The sequence below is a fragment of the Passer domesticus genome, chromosome 5 (assembly GCF_036417665.1).
Source record: "Passer domesticus isolate bPasDom1 chromosome 5, bPasDom1.hap1, whole genome shotgun sequence".
NCBI lineage: Eukaryota > Metazoa > Chordata > Aves > Passeriformes > Passeridae > Passer > Passer domesticus.
Genome location: NC_087478.1, coordinates 8,903,211 through 8,919,630, shown reverse-complemented (window position 1 = coordinate 8,919,630; position 16,420 = coordinate 8,903,211). Strand labels below are relative to the sequence as shown.

General features: G+C 34.2%; 1 protein-coding gene across 4 annotated transcripts in view; it reads right to left on the bottom strand.

Annotated features, from left to right (window-relative positions):
* Positions 1–16,420, bottom strand: part of CACNA2D1 (calcium voltage-gated channel auxiliary subunit alpha2delta 1) — a 359,436-nt gene that overhangs the window by 96,765 nt on the left and 246,251 nt on the right. For all 4 annotated transcript variants that reach the window (XM_064421876.1, XM_064421879.1, XM_064421878.1 and 1 more), the window contains 4 exons: positions 15,148–15,279; positions 2,244–2,313; positions 1,297–1,347; positions 139–238 (listed from right to left, as the gene is read on the bottom strand). In XM_064421876.1, the coding sequence (XP_064277946.1) occupies positions 139–238; positions 1,297–1,347; positions 2,244–2,313; positions 15,148–15,279 (353 nt within the window). The remainder of the gene's footprint in view (positions 1–138; positions 239–1,296; positions 1,348–2,243; positions 2,314–15,147; positions 15,280–16,420) is intronic.

Genomic DNA, 16,420 nt, shown 5'->3' with positions numbered 1-16,420 from the left:
ATTTCATAAGAACACAAATACAATATATTTTAAGACACTTTGCAGCTTAACATTCAAGTATCTCGTATCTGGTATTAAAAATAGTTTGCTTTTGTCTTTGCTGGCAATGCAAATTCTGTGGAAAGAACAGATACTCACTGAAACTACATTCACAAAGTCATCGTCAGACAAGGTCTCCAACATCTCAATGACCGACGTGCGGATCAGCTTCAATGTCAACCCACTGACACTCCCACTCCTAAAAAAATTCACAGTAGAAAGGTTGAATTGAGCAAATATTATGTAAAACATAAAAAGAAAATACAGAGCACCCACTTTAACATTAAAATATTCCATTTATTCCTGAATTCTCCAACTCATCATTAGTGTTATTAAACTATTTATAATTATTAAAGTCCAAAACTGGCACACAAAGTCCTAATCCTTTGCCTTAGATGACATCATAATGCAACATCCTTTACTCATTTCCTTTTCAAGAAATCTGAGTATAACACCTTCAACCAATGCATTATCTAAACATTTTATACTCCTACACTCAAATTTACAGCTCTGGATTTCCAGAGACACAAATGACAGCTTCTTTGATTCAAGGCAAAACCTAAGCTGAAGTGAAGAAATAACAAATGTTGATAAAACTCACTGCTGATATGAAAGCACTTCACCATGTGTAAAAGCATTAAATGCAAATTCTATGCCTGAGAACCTTTTCAGCATAAAGCAATCTGACACATCAGGTTCAATGCTCCCTTCAGTCCCTTAATATTGCCTACACCACAGAAGCCTTGCCGAGGCAGAGAGCAAGCTTTTATTCATTTCTTTGCTTGCTTTCTAGCAATTTTTTATACTAACATAACGTGGCAATTTTTAAATCTGTATTGTAAAACACACAAAGTCCGTATACATTCTTGTCTTTCATGTGTATCAAATCATTGTCACATCTACCATAATGCTTCTAGTCATTTGTTATTAGGTTTGTGCTTTACAACAAAACTTGGCATGCACATGAGACATATTCACTTGATTGCTGCATTAATCAATAAGTTGAAAACAAACAAAAAAAATGAAGTGATATAAATAAACATTTCCTTGTGTCCAGTTTAAAAAAACTTTCATGTTTTGTTTGGGCTTTTTGGAACTATTTTCTATTACGTATTTATTTTGCTCATACCAAGATTTTTGAAGCTTGCATACAAGACCCCTTAACTGCCTCTCTATTTTTCAGCATACAGAGATTTGTTCAATGTACCAAAGTACTTTTACCCCACTAATGTCAATATTCAGACATTAAACACTTACGCATCCACTAAAATAAGCATGTCTTTAGGTGATGCTGCTCCTTGAATATACCTGAAATAAATAAATAAATGATATGAATTACACAAATTTGCATAAACATTTTTTTCTGTGTGATGGAAGACACTCTGTAATCTCTAAACTCAAAGCAGCTGAACCAATGAAGTCCTCCTGTTGTAGCTAGTACAAAACCCATGTGTTGTTTTTTAACCCATGTGTGTGTTATTTCCTCTCTTGCTGTGTCTCCTAGGTAAATCTAAGTCTAAACCACATTAGTGTAGTTTGGACGTAGGATATACTAATCAAAATTCACTGTTTTCACACAACTGAAAAACAGGACTATTTCATAGCTACAGATCTTGATGACAGATTAATTATGACTCAGCCCACTTTAGGCAGAAATACTTAAGTCTTTTGAAAAAAAATATGTCCAACTATGTCCAAGTATCAATGTGTTTTATGTCTTGAGAGGGTTACATAAAAAAATCATGAGAAGTAATCCCACCACTCTCCCATCTTTTACACATCTAGTGATTTTATTGCTGGTCTAAACCACTGAGGCATATTTTGAAATATTTGCAAAAGTCTGGAAGAATGGTTCAGTCTAACACTCAGGATTAAAATTGATTTTGGCACAAAATCAGAGTTTTTAACTGTCTTAAACCTATTTGATAGTTACCCTTCTTTGAAAAGTCTATGTAATCCAATAGTACAACAACTATATTGATATTGCATTACAAGGAGTGTAACTTGAAATTTTTTTATATTTTGAAAAACTAACAAGTTTTAAAAAGAAAATAGTATCTGAAAGTAAGTACCATTAAAACATACAGAGAAAAAGATTTTACAGTAATATCTAGAAACTAAGTGATGCAAATACATATACATACATATACATATATACATATATATATATATATATAAACTAAACCTTTAAAAAGAAAGCTTACCATGGTCTTCTACGTACATCATACAGATCTATTTTGTTAGGAGTTCGACTTTTATCTACCCATGGGGAAGCTAAAAAGAAAAAAAAAGTATAGAACGATGTAAAACTTTATCTCAAGTATTTTAATTACAACAATGTAATGGATCAGTATTGCAGACTTTGCACTATAAAAACATTTCATATGGATAAAAAATTTCTGTATTAAATCCTTATCTATATTACACATAATTCAATGCAATAAAACTATGTATGTGTGTATACATATGTATAAGTATATTTGTATGTATATGTATATGTATATATGTATATGTATATGTATGGCCAAGTGTGTAGAAGAAACAGGTACTGACTACAACTGACCACTGATTTCAATGGAACCAAAAATTCAACCAAAACACTTCAGATAATGAAACAACTTTTTTAACAAGAACTTAATTTTAAAAAAAAGTTAATTATTGCTGTATATAGTAATGGTATCTCCATTATGAGCCTAAATAACTCCTCACTGATTCAAGAGCTTTACCTAAAAATGCATATTAGAAAAGTAGCATGAAAGTAGCATACTCTCTAAAAAAAAAAAAAAAGTAAATATTTATGTCTTTGTAAAGAAAATGCTAAGAATGATGACCTTTTCCAAGAGTTTATTCTAGATTTTACCATAATTTTCATCAAGGGTGGGAATTATTTCCTTTACTGAAAAATAAAATGGCCCTTTCAAAACCATGTGACAGCCTAGCGAACACAAATAAAAATGTGAAAAGCTACAGGGAATGAGATAATGTTCCACAATTTGTTCTCTCACTGTGTGCCAAAAGCCTTGGGGGTGCTATTTCTTGACATCAATCATGTTTCTGTCTAGGAAATAAAGAAAGATATAGGCAGCTCCAGGATTCTTCCTGAAAAATCATATACCTAAGACAAAATGGAAGATTTATATCTTCACCCATGAATATAAAAGAAGCCATCAGCTTTGAGCAGCTGCCTATTTTCAATTTTACAAAATGAACCCTTTCCTAAGAGACCAAACCATGATCTGGCCTATCACTTCCTGGAATCTGTATTTAGTAGTACACATTTAGCAGCCACAGAGAACACTGCACTGTTGCACACCAGAAGAACCTCAAAATCTATACCAGTATTGTCTATGATTTCAGACTAGAACACCTGAGAGGTCCTTTGGGACCTGACAAAATAAAAGTATTTGAAATTTTCAGAAAGGAGAGAATCTAATTTTTTGAGATGGATATATGTTAAAATTCTAACTTATGTATCATTACTTAGACATGCACAGGTTAAATTCACCAGTATTTTATGAGCCTACAAGGTTAGCACATGTTCAATGATGGATTTTTTTGTCTCTGTCCAGGCTATCTTTTCCATAGGAATTCCATCTGAAAATCCGTCTTTCAGACATGTTCCCTGAGACTTGCAAAATTTTTATGGAACGTGTCCATTTCAGTTTTTATTATGAGTGGTTTAGGTAAAATAGCAGAAATAAACCAAGATACTGACCAAGGCTGTCATATCTTTGACAAAACTTCCAGTCATTTCAGTGACATCCAATAAAAAGACTATGCCCTACCAAATACATCCCTCTCAATTGACACATATCTTGGACAGCCCTCACAAACAGAGAATTATCTCAATTTATGATCTGGATTTGTTTCAAAACAACAGAGAAAATTCAATTTACACTGGTAATGTTACTTTATTTCATATGAAAGATAAGTTCAACTCCTTAAGTTCATTCTGTAAAGCAAAAGGATGGTGTTTCAAAGAGAATTTGAAGGCAGGAGATGAAGAAGGGCCCTTCTAACATCATCTTCATATACTACTGTAACAGTGAATGCTGACAGAGGTAATCATTTAAAACAGAACAAATGTTCTACAGGCAGAATGAACAGAATGGCCCTTTAGCTAACATAAATTATCTGCTGAAAACCATCATTTAGCTAGAATTCATCTGATATCACAATCTTCACATTTTACTTTAAACTGCAGGGTAATTTTTCTAAGTGCTAAACTAACATTTACAGAAATATGGGTTAAGATTTCATTTTAGTTGTGCAACAGAAGACCGTGAGAAATAATTCAGATACTTTTCTCTGCAAAACTTGAGAGCTACAAATACATGTTAATGTAACACCACCTGAGAGGTAAGCACATCACATCCTTAAGGCCAACACCAGTTCTCTCAACAAAGCCCTTCAGAACCAGGGCCTCTAGACCAAACAGCATGTTTGCAAGACCTTAACATCTTTCAGATACATGAAGAGGCAAAATTTACACCAACTTGAACAGCTAATAGCAAAATCTGAAATGCCTGAAACTTTTCCTAGTTTTTCTAAAAGCAACAAACAATTGTATCATAATGCTTGAGGGGTTTTTAACTGGAATAAAAATTCCAACACAGTTAAAAATTCCTTTTCTTTGGTTTGGTTTTTTAACTACTGAGAGGATGCTCAAAACTTTTGGTTGAGATAGTAAAATGACGGATGTGAGGACAATTTTTCCAAACTGATCTACAGCAGAATTCCTTTGGTTAAACCTTGAGCTGCTAAGCCTTGGACTCAGTTCTACCACAGCTTTTCAGTAATGGCCTGGATTGCAGTGAGGCCCAAACTGTCTTTTTTTGGCTACATCTATATTGACAGGTTAAAAAGGATAATGGAAAGGAAGCCGTTCACGAGAACTAGGTCAAATCTCTAATAACAGTACAATTACACACAAAATAAACTGAGCAGAAGCCACTCAGCACACTACTTACAGCCTGTCTGTGGAGATATGAGATTATGAATGAGACTGTGAATGGTAACACAGTTTTTGTTTTGGGTAGATGGACACAGTGGTGAACAAAACAACTAAATTCTACTTTTTGCTCATTAGCATGGTTCTTTCAGTGCACGCAGTCCTGGAATGAATCAGCAGCTTCAGGGAGATCTGGAGAAGGTCTTTAAAAACATTCTTTTATTACCATGCTGTTAAATCACTTTCCCGTGCCGTGTGTCAGTAAGTTTTGTTTTCCTAATAAAAATATTATTTTCTTTCCACAAAAATATAACAAGCTTCTACATGCTTAAGTTTTAATGACTGCACAATTTATCACAGAATATTAATGGCTGCTGGATCATACACTAATTAAGATATATAATGTACAATGAGCAAACCCGTTTTTATTGATCTTTCTGATGGTTTCTACAACAATTTACATAATCTAGTAGAAAGTCTCTGCAAGGCTCTGGCTCTGCACAAGATAAATAAGGAATCAGCCCTTAGTATCTGAAATTTCATTCATATCAAAGTGCTGAATTCTCTCTCCAACCTCAAGAATTAGCATGACTAAATTACCCATTCCTCCTAGTCTCTATCTGGAATAACACTTTTAATTTTAGATGGCTTTGAATGGCCTGAAATGTGTTCACTGGTTTTAGTAACAATCTGAGTATTTATGGATATTGTTGAAATTGTTTTTAATAGGAAACTGAAATTCGCTTACTATATTTGATCTCCAGTGATCAATTTTAACTTATCCTGATTTAATATTTTTAAAACAACTTTTTTAAAAGATGATAACTATTTTCCATGCAAAAATAAGTAAGTATGCATTAATAATTATACAGGAAATAATCAGAAGCGGTGAAGAGCAATGAAAGAGATGTGTTGCTTTTTTGGTCCATATACAGAATACACTATAAAGCCATTTGGGGAAACTGGCTTGTATCTGACTGACAAAAGCAATTATGTGGTTTAAAATAAAAGCAAAATGAAAACTACAAAAATATTATTGCACTTTCCCCTCAAAAACTTAAATTGATCAAGGATTTTGAGATTTACAGTTTTGTTTATATAGCCTATTGTTTAACACATTTTTATAAGGTGGTTTGGAACCTGGTTAAACAGTATCTTCAAGACATCAGCCTCACCATAATTCATTGTTGCATATAAGCATCTTTGAACTATGTCAGCACTGCACAGTTCTCTGGTGCATACATTAGGCTTTACTCATGTTCCCTCTTGATGATTTTCCTGTTTGGCATGTGGATAGATTTGATACTTTATAAATTATTCATTGGGTTTGATATCCCTCCCATTTCTGTTTGTATTATTGAGATACAGGACTGGAAATAATTTAAGGAAGAGTAAGCCATGTTTTTCTGTTATTTCTACACATTTAGAGTAGAAATCCTCAGATTTGTTGATTACAAGCAGGACCAATTAAAGCACTATAGAGACTATAACAGGGTAGAGCCTAAATGAAATTATTTGTTAGAAAAGGCAGACCTTGGCTACAACATCCCATTCTGAATTCATGAGATGATTCCAGAGGCGTAAGAGAGTGTCATGAGGGAAACTCTCCTGAAAGTTCTGCCCTGTTCTACTGGTTAGATATGCATGTGCAAGGAACAGAGAGGCAGAGATTAATTATTAACAGCTTAACATCCCTTTACATTATTAACACATTTGAGAAAAGAGGCTAAAAGATGATATTAAGATAGGTAACAAATACCAATTATCAGATTCCAGACTGCATAATTTTATTTTGACGCAAACTCCAAATTTTATCTTGTGATCTCTCAAATCAACATTCATGTGGATATTCAGAACAATCAAAACCACAGACTATTCAATTCCCTGAGCCAGATTCAGCAGTCTTCCTCAGATGGAGCAAAGATATAAGTTACAGCATATATTTTGCTGATATTTCATAATTCTTTTAGTGAACTTATGTGAAAAACCTGATTTCAGATATGTGATAGCCCAGACTATTTGAGAAATGCGATACTCCCCAATTTTCTACTCAGAAAGAAGTCAGATGAATTTCAGTGTAGCAGCAGCACTTTTGTAGAATTCCTTAGCTGGTTTTCAGTAAAAAGTGAGACATGGTAAACAAAATTAAGAAACAGCCATAACTTTAAAAGTCCCTAACATTAATAATGATAAAATGTTTTCAACTGCTATAATTAGTATTCAGGATAACTGTACCATAATGTTGCCTTGGATTAATTCTGGTTAGTACTATCCTCCCAAGAGAGAGGTTGTTACTGACCAGCTCTGTGCTACCACACCAGATGTTCAGTCAGGACTGAATGCAGCCGTTCCCTGGAGATTTTCTTTTCTTAGTGACTGAACTTCCCAAGACCCTAAAATGTGTTCAGGTAAAATCTATCTAAGTTATCTATCGGTGAAATATTTTTTGTAACTTTCACAGCATCATCACAATACAGAAAAGAGAGGATAATAATCTTGAAGTTTTTTAGAATGCATTACCCAGGTGATAATGGGTGATTATGCCATGGGCAATACTGCACTCAGCTTTATCACAAATCAGTTAAGCAAAGATTTCATATGGGAATAGTCCATACACAAAAAAATCTATTGATTTTTGGTCCCTATGTACCAAAAAACCCAAGAGTAATTAGAATGTGCAATACATACTGCAGACTGCCACGTAAAATAAACCCCTTTCTGTTATCTTATTTCAGAGGCAAGCATTTGTCTTTCTGCAGGTATGAACTGAATTTCATCCTAAATGTGTTGCTTGCATTAATTTCACCTGGACTAGCAACTCTGTCCCCAAAGAGGGCTGGAGTGTCAGAGCTTGAGAAGAAGCAACAAGCTGTTTTGTTGGCTATGTAGTGGTTTTCTTTTTTCTCCTATAAAAGTAAATTCTGGAGATTTAAATTTGTATCAAAAAGACACAAAGATGGCATGAATTTTAGAATGAAGCCATGGTGATTTGCAGTATGTAATTTTACTAACTCACTAGAAATAGCAGGTTATCCTGTACCTCAGTGGATCTGCCTGTGTAACTGCAAAATTCAGCACATCAGTTTTGAAAAATGAGCCATAGCTGAACTTACTGAAAGATTTTTCATATCATGAAACAAGGTTGTAGTGAGGTGGGTGTCAATCTCTTCTCTGAAGTAACAAGGGACCAGGATGAGAGGAAACAGCCTCAAAGTTGTGCCAGGGGAGATTTAGATGGGATATTAGTAAAAAATTCTTGCCAGAAAGGGCTGTGAAGCATTGATACACACAGTGCAGGCAAGTAGCAGTCACCATCCCTGCAAGTTAAAAAAATGTGTGGATGTGGAATTTGGAGACATGATTTAGTGGTAAAGGTGGTGGTGGTGCTGGGCTGATGGCTACACTTGATGATCTTAAAGGTATTTTCCACCAATACTTCTATGATGAATATGGTTAGATCCAAATCATGCCAGTTCCTGTTCCTCCCTCCCAGATTTCAAAGGAAAAAAGAAAAAAAAAAATGAACAACACTCAAAGAGGCTTATTTCTATGAAAAAATAGAAGTGTCCGACTCACACACACTAATTGCACTAATTGATAATTTATAAACTGCATTACTAGGAAAGAGTTTGTGGTTTTTCTTTGTTTGTCTACTTTAAAGGCTCCTTTAAATGTTGAGCTGTTAACAGGAACAGCTAAAAAATATAAAGCCTTTTGAAAAAAAAAAAAAAAAAAAAAAAAAAAAAGACGTTCTCAGTTTTGCAAGGCTTTTGATTCATTTTGTATGGATTTTTTTAGGCTTTCCAGTCTCTTAGTATCTGCTTCAGTAATTACTTTCTCTGGAGAGTTCAATATCATGGCCACAACACTATTGCTTGCCATTAATTGCTAACACAAGAGCAGCTGTGCACAGTAAGTTCTTCATTTTGAGAGATACCATTTTATTTTATTAGAAATTGATTTTTAAAGCTCTTCTATTATTAATTTGTCTAAACAGGAAATGCTCTAGTAGCTAAGTGAAACTTGATTCACTAACATCTGGAAACAGGTTAAAGTTTTGTTGATTATTTTGGGGGGTTTTTTGCCTTTTTTGTGTTTTTGTGGCTTTGTTTTGTTTTGCTTTTGATTTTGTTTTTGGTTGGGTTTTTTTTAAAGAAAGATAAGAGATAATCCTGAGTCAGATAGGTCTGGTCTATATTTTTAATCCAAAATTTTGAAGACTTTTAAGGACAAGATTATTTTTTCTGGAAAATCATCACTGAAGTGCTGCTTTCTTTATGTGTGATTTTTCCATTTAATACCTCATAAGCTCAAATCCCACAGGATTACCCTAGTAAAATACCGGCATGAGCAATGCAAAGTGATTTTTTTCTAATTAAAATTTCCATCATGTAATACCCACTCATTATACAGATAACCAAAGGAAGACTAAGTAGAAGGTGAGTCTACAGTAAAGAAAGGAAAGAATGCAATGGCTCTTTTCACTGTACTCTTCAGTACTGATATTACAAACATCCAGAGGAGATTACCAGACCTGCTGATATTTAAAATGGATTTAAATATGAGTTAACATAAATGCACACTCAATACTAAAATTGTTGCAATGCATACCCCCAGCTTGAATACCTAACCTTCAGAGGATCACTGAAGAAGCCATTTTATATCTCTACACCTGTTTCTTTTATATGCAAAATAAAGACAAAATGATGTTTTTATAATTTTTTTCACCAGAAGTGTTTTGCAGATGAAAACTTGTGTTTTATATGCCATGCAGCATATATATGACATACAATATAGCACAAAATAATCCAGGGGTGACTCTGATAACATAAAGTCTCCTGGAACAAAACTGAAGAACTTTGCAGTATTTAAGAAAGAAAACAGCATTCAGTGCAGCCCATTGGGAAAAGCTGCCAGCACATGTTGTCCCTTCAGTCACACCATGAGAGGCTGTCTAAAGGATTTCAATAAACCTCTGACTCATCCTGTTTAATAACATTGATACATCTTGAAGATGAGGGAGCTGATGAACTTACAAATCACATGTACACATGATTATGGCATGATGAGATATAGTAAGAATTCTTCTCAAATATAGGTAAGGTCAAATGAAGAGGACAAGTATATGTGTCTAGGTGATGTGATAAGAGAAGGGTGTGGAGCTTCAGGTTGAACTCTCCTTTCTCCTCTACGGAAGACCCCCAATGAAAAGACTACACAAAGACAACAGAGAGAAGTCACAGATCCATGCAGAAGCTTGGGAGACTGGAAGACATATTTTTTGCCATAAATTCCATACTGTGAACACAAGCTTTCAGCTGAACTTCCCCATAGGCCCTTGTTAAACTTCCAGGTAGAACTGAGAAGATTTGGAACTGCTGGGGACAGGATAGTATTTCTTTCTTAGTTTTATTTTTGTTATGAATTGACTCAACTTTTCGGATCTTGTCTAAGTGTGGCACATTCCCACCTTCAGACCTTTGGTCACTGCAGACCAAATACTGTCCCAATGTGCCTAGGTTCAGCATTTCCTCATAAAACATGTTGAATCTACTCATGCATCATCATGCCACTGTTATGGACATTTTTAACCCACTACCTGAAATCTGAAACTCAGTACTATCAGTCTCCCTATCACTATTACCCTTTCTAGAATAACACTTGGGAAAATTTTTATTTTGTGTACTTCCTCCAGATAGCTGAGTCAGTGTTGCTGATCAAACAGTCTTTTACTAAACATTCATCTAAATCAGGACTGTGTTTTCATTTGAGTAATCCTATGCAATCAATTTTTCTTAAGTAGATTTATTACTGTAACTAGAAAGCCTCCTGTATCATATTTAACTACAAATAAATGTGTGCTGTCAGCAGTACAAAAAAAGACCCAAACAAAACCACAAACAAAAAACCCCAACAAACAAACAAAACAAACAAATACACAAAAACAAACAAAAAAAACCCCAACAAACAAACAAACAAAGCAAAAAACCAAAAATACTTTAAAAATGAACCAAAAGAGAGATGGTATCTGGTAAAAAGCACATAAATACCAAGTTGTTTTTAAAGTTTGTTTAATTAATAATTGCTACAGTGCAAATAATATGCCTCCCATTGGAGTATTTTAATGAAACATTGATTAACAATTATAGTCCTAATTATGTCTTTAATTAAAAACAAATTCATGATTAAAAGAAGAACTGGTTACCTTATACCTACACTTCCAAGTAGTCCACCAAAAAAATTATATTAAATTGTCCTTTTAGATAGCTGCTTTCAAAAACCTAGCATTTATCTGGATAGATGCCTCACAAAATGCAAGTAACTTAATATCTGTCAAATAATATTAAACTACTTTAATTAAATTAATTTTTTTTTGAGCAACAGATTTGTCCAGAGCTCTGTGGTTAATTATAAATTAAATCTGAAACCTGATTTATATTAAAATACTTTTCTGTCGACATAGCACCAACAAAACCCTACATGTGCAAACCCACAGGCAATGGATTCAATACTTACAAAACAAAAAAAAAAGAAAAAAAAAAAGAAACGTTTCAATTGGATTGGAATGAATTGTTAATTTCAATAATCTTGATAAATCACTGCCAGATTACTGCTTTTATTTTGAATCAAAATCTACTGAAACCCTCTGTCTGGACTAGAATTAGTGAAGTGTCATCCTAAAATGACACCTTAAAAACCAATACTGGGCTCTGGAATTAGACTTATGAAGTCAAATAATTAGGCAGGTAGATGTTCAGCTACTACTACTAAGGAGAAAGTGATTCAACATTTATAATAATTTGGGCTCTCTTGCCCTATCACAGAGAATCCAAATTTAGTGACTCACAGTTTTACCTAAGAAACTCCTCTGGTTTTGTTCGCTGTTTTCATAATACTGCATTTCAGTAGTGTTTGCATAAAAGAGTCCCACAAAATACAGCTTCCTTTCACTGCACTTCTGAAAACTGGCTCTTACTCTTGAGTTACACATTTAAGATGAAAAACTGTCTGCTTGCAGGAAAAAGGCTGAAATTTCTAGTATTTTTAAGTAATATTAAATGTATTTAAATTTAAGATATCTAAAAGTATTAAATTTATTATATCTTTTAAAAAATCAATGAATTGACTATTTTATGATTCAGTCTGTTCACTTGTTATAACAATTTGACATATTTTAACTGTAGTTAAGAATCATTAAATGTAAAAAAAAAACCCAAACAAATAATAAAATATCCAAATTTTGTGTAACTGTTTATTTTATATTAAACTGGCCTCTCTGCCCTTGAGGGAGTCGACAGCTCATCCCAGTTTAGTGTTTCTGGAAAACATACTTGGTATTCCTTTGAGTCTAGTTGTTTAAATATTCCCTAACTCAACCTCCTCCACTGGGAACAAGGTGTCATTATTCCAGAATTTCCTTTTGATGGTAGAGGCCTGTGATTACTGAGGGCTGGTCTTTGAATAGATGAAAGACTAATTTGTGACTTGTGCCTTTAAAAATATGAATGAACATATATTACATCTTTCTTAAAAGTTTCATGGACTTCATATGCTTTTATTTTCAGCTCTTTTATTAAATGGATGTTTACTTTTGAGTTCTTCAGAGCTCATAGAGTAGCTAATAGAAATCTCAAAATTGCTCTTGGCATCTTCATATCAAAATGGATGATTGCCAGTAGAGTAACAGAGCTTAGCACTTCTCTTCAAAAATATGCTGCCATTGAAACTGATGAGAATATTGATAGCAATGTGAGAGAAGGAAATGGTTAATGGCTTAAACATTGCTAAAATCCTCTATAAACCTTTGCACAGCTGCAAAGGTTCTCCATCCCAGCCCACCAAAGCCCATCCCACCCCAAATACGGCTGCTCACTGGAACTGGGACTGCAGCTGGATTTTGGCATAAGCTAAAGGTGATACAATGCCTCATCACCCCAGGTCAAAGGAAAAGAATGTATCCACAAGTGACAGAGGAAGACTGGGGAGCTGGTGGCTCAAGCATTCATATTTTACACATACTCCCTCCTCACAGGGTTGCTTACAGAAAGATCCCTTCATGCTGTTGGTTACTATGGTGAAAAGGACAGCCCAAGAGCCTCCTCAAAACAGAAGTGATGTACCCTTTACCCATGACTCAAAGCAGTGGGACAGTATCAGACCAAAATCATTAATATACAAAAACTCTGTTTGAAAACACCCTTTGTAGCTTAGAGGTACTAAACTCTTTTTTTTTTTTTTAAATATGGGAAGAAAGACTAGGTGAGTATGTTCCAGATAATACTGAGCAGACTTCTCTATGCATTTTAATTTTGGGTTTTGATATTTCCAAATTTTTTCACAAATATCATCACTATGGAAAAATTAATCACTTTGAAACAGGCTTACCAAATATCAATATAATGAAGCAATTTTTAATAATTTAAATATAATTTTTAAAACACAAATGTGGAAAACATCCACTTCAACGTATGAAACCTGAATTAATTTTCAGAACACCTGCTGTGTCAGCAAACTGAGAAGAAGTTTACAACAAGAGAGGGATGGAGAACCTTGCACAAAGATCTATTACACAAATCTAAAATACAAAAGGCTTTCCATTTTGAGCTACAATGGAAAGCAGATACACAAAACAACAGATATAACCTACAGAGTATCAGACTGCTCCCCACTGTGTATGAATGTCCAGCATTTAAGAATTGGGGAATGACTTGGGAATTTATGAAATTATGTTCTGACAGAATTGGGCAGCTGTTAGATACTTAGCTATAGAATAAATAGCAGATGTGAATATATGGGCTTTACATTAAATTTAAAATTGTGTTTAGATGAAGTATATACAAAGAAAATTTGCACCTGCAAAACAGAGACAAGCTTCTCCCATTTTATACAGCTGTTCTAAGGAAGAATGCATTGAGATTTTGAGGCTCCTGTGTTGTGCTGGTGAACGACTGGAGTAGACAGGTTAGCTAGATAGAAGAATTTATCTTTAAATATATGCAATTTATTTTCAAGTGAAATATTATTTCCTAGAGATTGGCAGGGAGATATATTTAAGAAACACTCTTTTTCAGTACTAGAGAAACATCACATAGTAAGCCGTTACAAGTTCTGGCTCCACACATGATGATAGTCCCAAAAGCATTGGAACAGTAGGAAAACAAAATAAATAATAAATTTGCATTTTCAATATTTTTTTCTTCCTGCAGCGTCTCCCTGTATTTATTTCATGATCATCCAGCATGACAAAACAAACAGGATTCAAGTGCTATGAAATATTCTTCCTGTAAACTAGCCTGAGGCAGTTTCTCTGCCTGTGCTAGCACTTGTGATAATGATACAATAACAGCTTTAGAATAATCCCCTTCGCCCTCAGAAACACAAACAATCTTGTGTAAACAGAAGAGAAAGGTTCTCAAAATTCTTCCTCAGGCAGTTGTAGGCATGAGTCAACATGCTTCACACAATTGTTATGTGTGTAGTGGACATATTATTCAGGCATTGATAAGAGAATCACTTAACAGCAGCAGCAGCACGGGTCTTGCCATAAAACAAGGCTTTCCATCACATAGCTAACAACAAAAATCAAATTCAGGCTACTCATTATCTGAATTCAGTAAAATATACATCTATTTAAATTAATTAGTGTGATCAAGTGATGAAATTCTTTGGTGAAACAGATGCTGGTTGAAGCAATCAAGTTGAATTGACCTCAGCTCTAATAGCAAAGATGTACCTGTCAGAGGTTGAGGATTCTGAGAGACATGAACATAGCATGGTGCAATCACATTTTCACTGATGTTAAACATGACTATATGTCTACTTTCCAGGTCACTATCTTAAATCTGGACAAGTGCAAAAATCTCACTCACAAATATTCAAGTGATTATCTACACAAGATATAGAAAATAATAGAAAAATTAAATTAAACTCTTCTGCTTTTCAAATGACATAATCTTCTGTTCTTACATATTTCACTCCCAGTTCCTTCCCCTTCATGTTACCTTTATGCCAAAATAATTTCATAGTCCTTGGGTGTGTAATTCTGATATAAAGAAACTGGGCCTACGTAAAAAAGCTATTTCACTACTCGCAGCTAATTCAGAATATTTTTAATGCAATACATGGCATAGGACAGCTGTCTAGGACAGTTCAGTTACCTGGGTAATACCTTGCGAGGCCAGTGGCACTGCCAAAAACCTGCCATAATAACGTGGGGTCCTCCTCCCTGTTCCTCTTGAACACATCATCCAGCGCTGCCGTCCAGTTGAGTTCATTTAACACGATTGTTGCTGTCAAAGACAAAACAAATCTGTTATTAGAAATTCACATCCTAACACGGGAAGCAACGGCTACAAAAAGCAAGCTGGAATATTGAGAAAGCGATAAGATTTAATTTAACTAATTCAGAAATTAAATTTTAAGGAACACAATTCTTCTTTTTCCTTTCTTCTTCAAATTCCCCGCACTGTTTTCTTTTGCTTGCATTATTTGCATGCCATGGCCCTTGGTTTATTTGCACAGACAATATCTTCTAAAAATACTTAATTTCTGAGATGTCACTCTGACTGCACTTCCCAACCACAGAGAAGACTGTTTACAGAAAAATAAAAGCTGGCTAATTACAGTGTACTGCAATAAGAACGAGAAGAAGGAAATCAACAAAAGCAGGTATAATATAAATGTAACAGAGATGTCGCTTTCAAAATGGATTATATGGGAATAAGACATTGATGAGTTATTGCTAGTATTAAGGTGGGGCTGCATGAACAGCAGTGCTCATTAGCACACACTAAAAAGGTCTTAATGTTCATAGATCTGGGCTCTGACAGTAACGACAGCAAAGTGAATGTTAGCATTTATGAGTTAGGTCAATTAACTTAAAATACAAAAAAAAAAAAATCACATTTCAGCTAAACACTATGTTGCCAGCTACACAAAAACTTACATTCATTAAGTTCTCCTGTACAAATAATTGTTTTAATCAATCAAGTAGTTTATATAATGAGACCAGTATGGAATATTTTAACATGTTCTATACCTTCTTGAGAAAGACCTATACTGGGAAACTTTAAAATTGAACATTAAATGATCAACACCGCTACACTAAAGAATCAATGGGCTAGACTTAGTAATCAATGAAATTGTATTGTGAAACAAAACACCTTATGATAAATCGTGCTTTTCTCCTCAATCAGTCAGTATTTAAGTAAGTATTTCACTAATTCTTCCCCCTCTCCCCACCCCACCAATTTTAGGCATTTTCAAAAGGCTTTTTGATGGTTTAGTCACTAATTCTTTCTTTTGTGTTGCACACTGGGATTGTAAGCAATATTTCTTAAATTGAAGCACCTAGATCAGCAAGCCAAGAGTAGAAAGAAACCAAGAGGAAAAAAAACTCTGAAAAGAGCTAAAGATGTAGGTATAAATCCA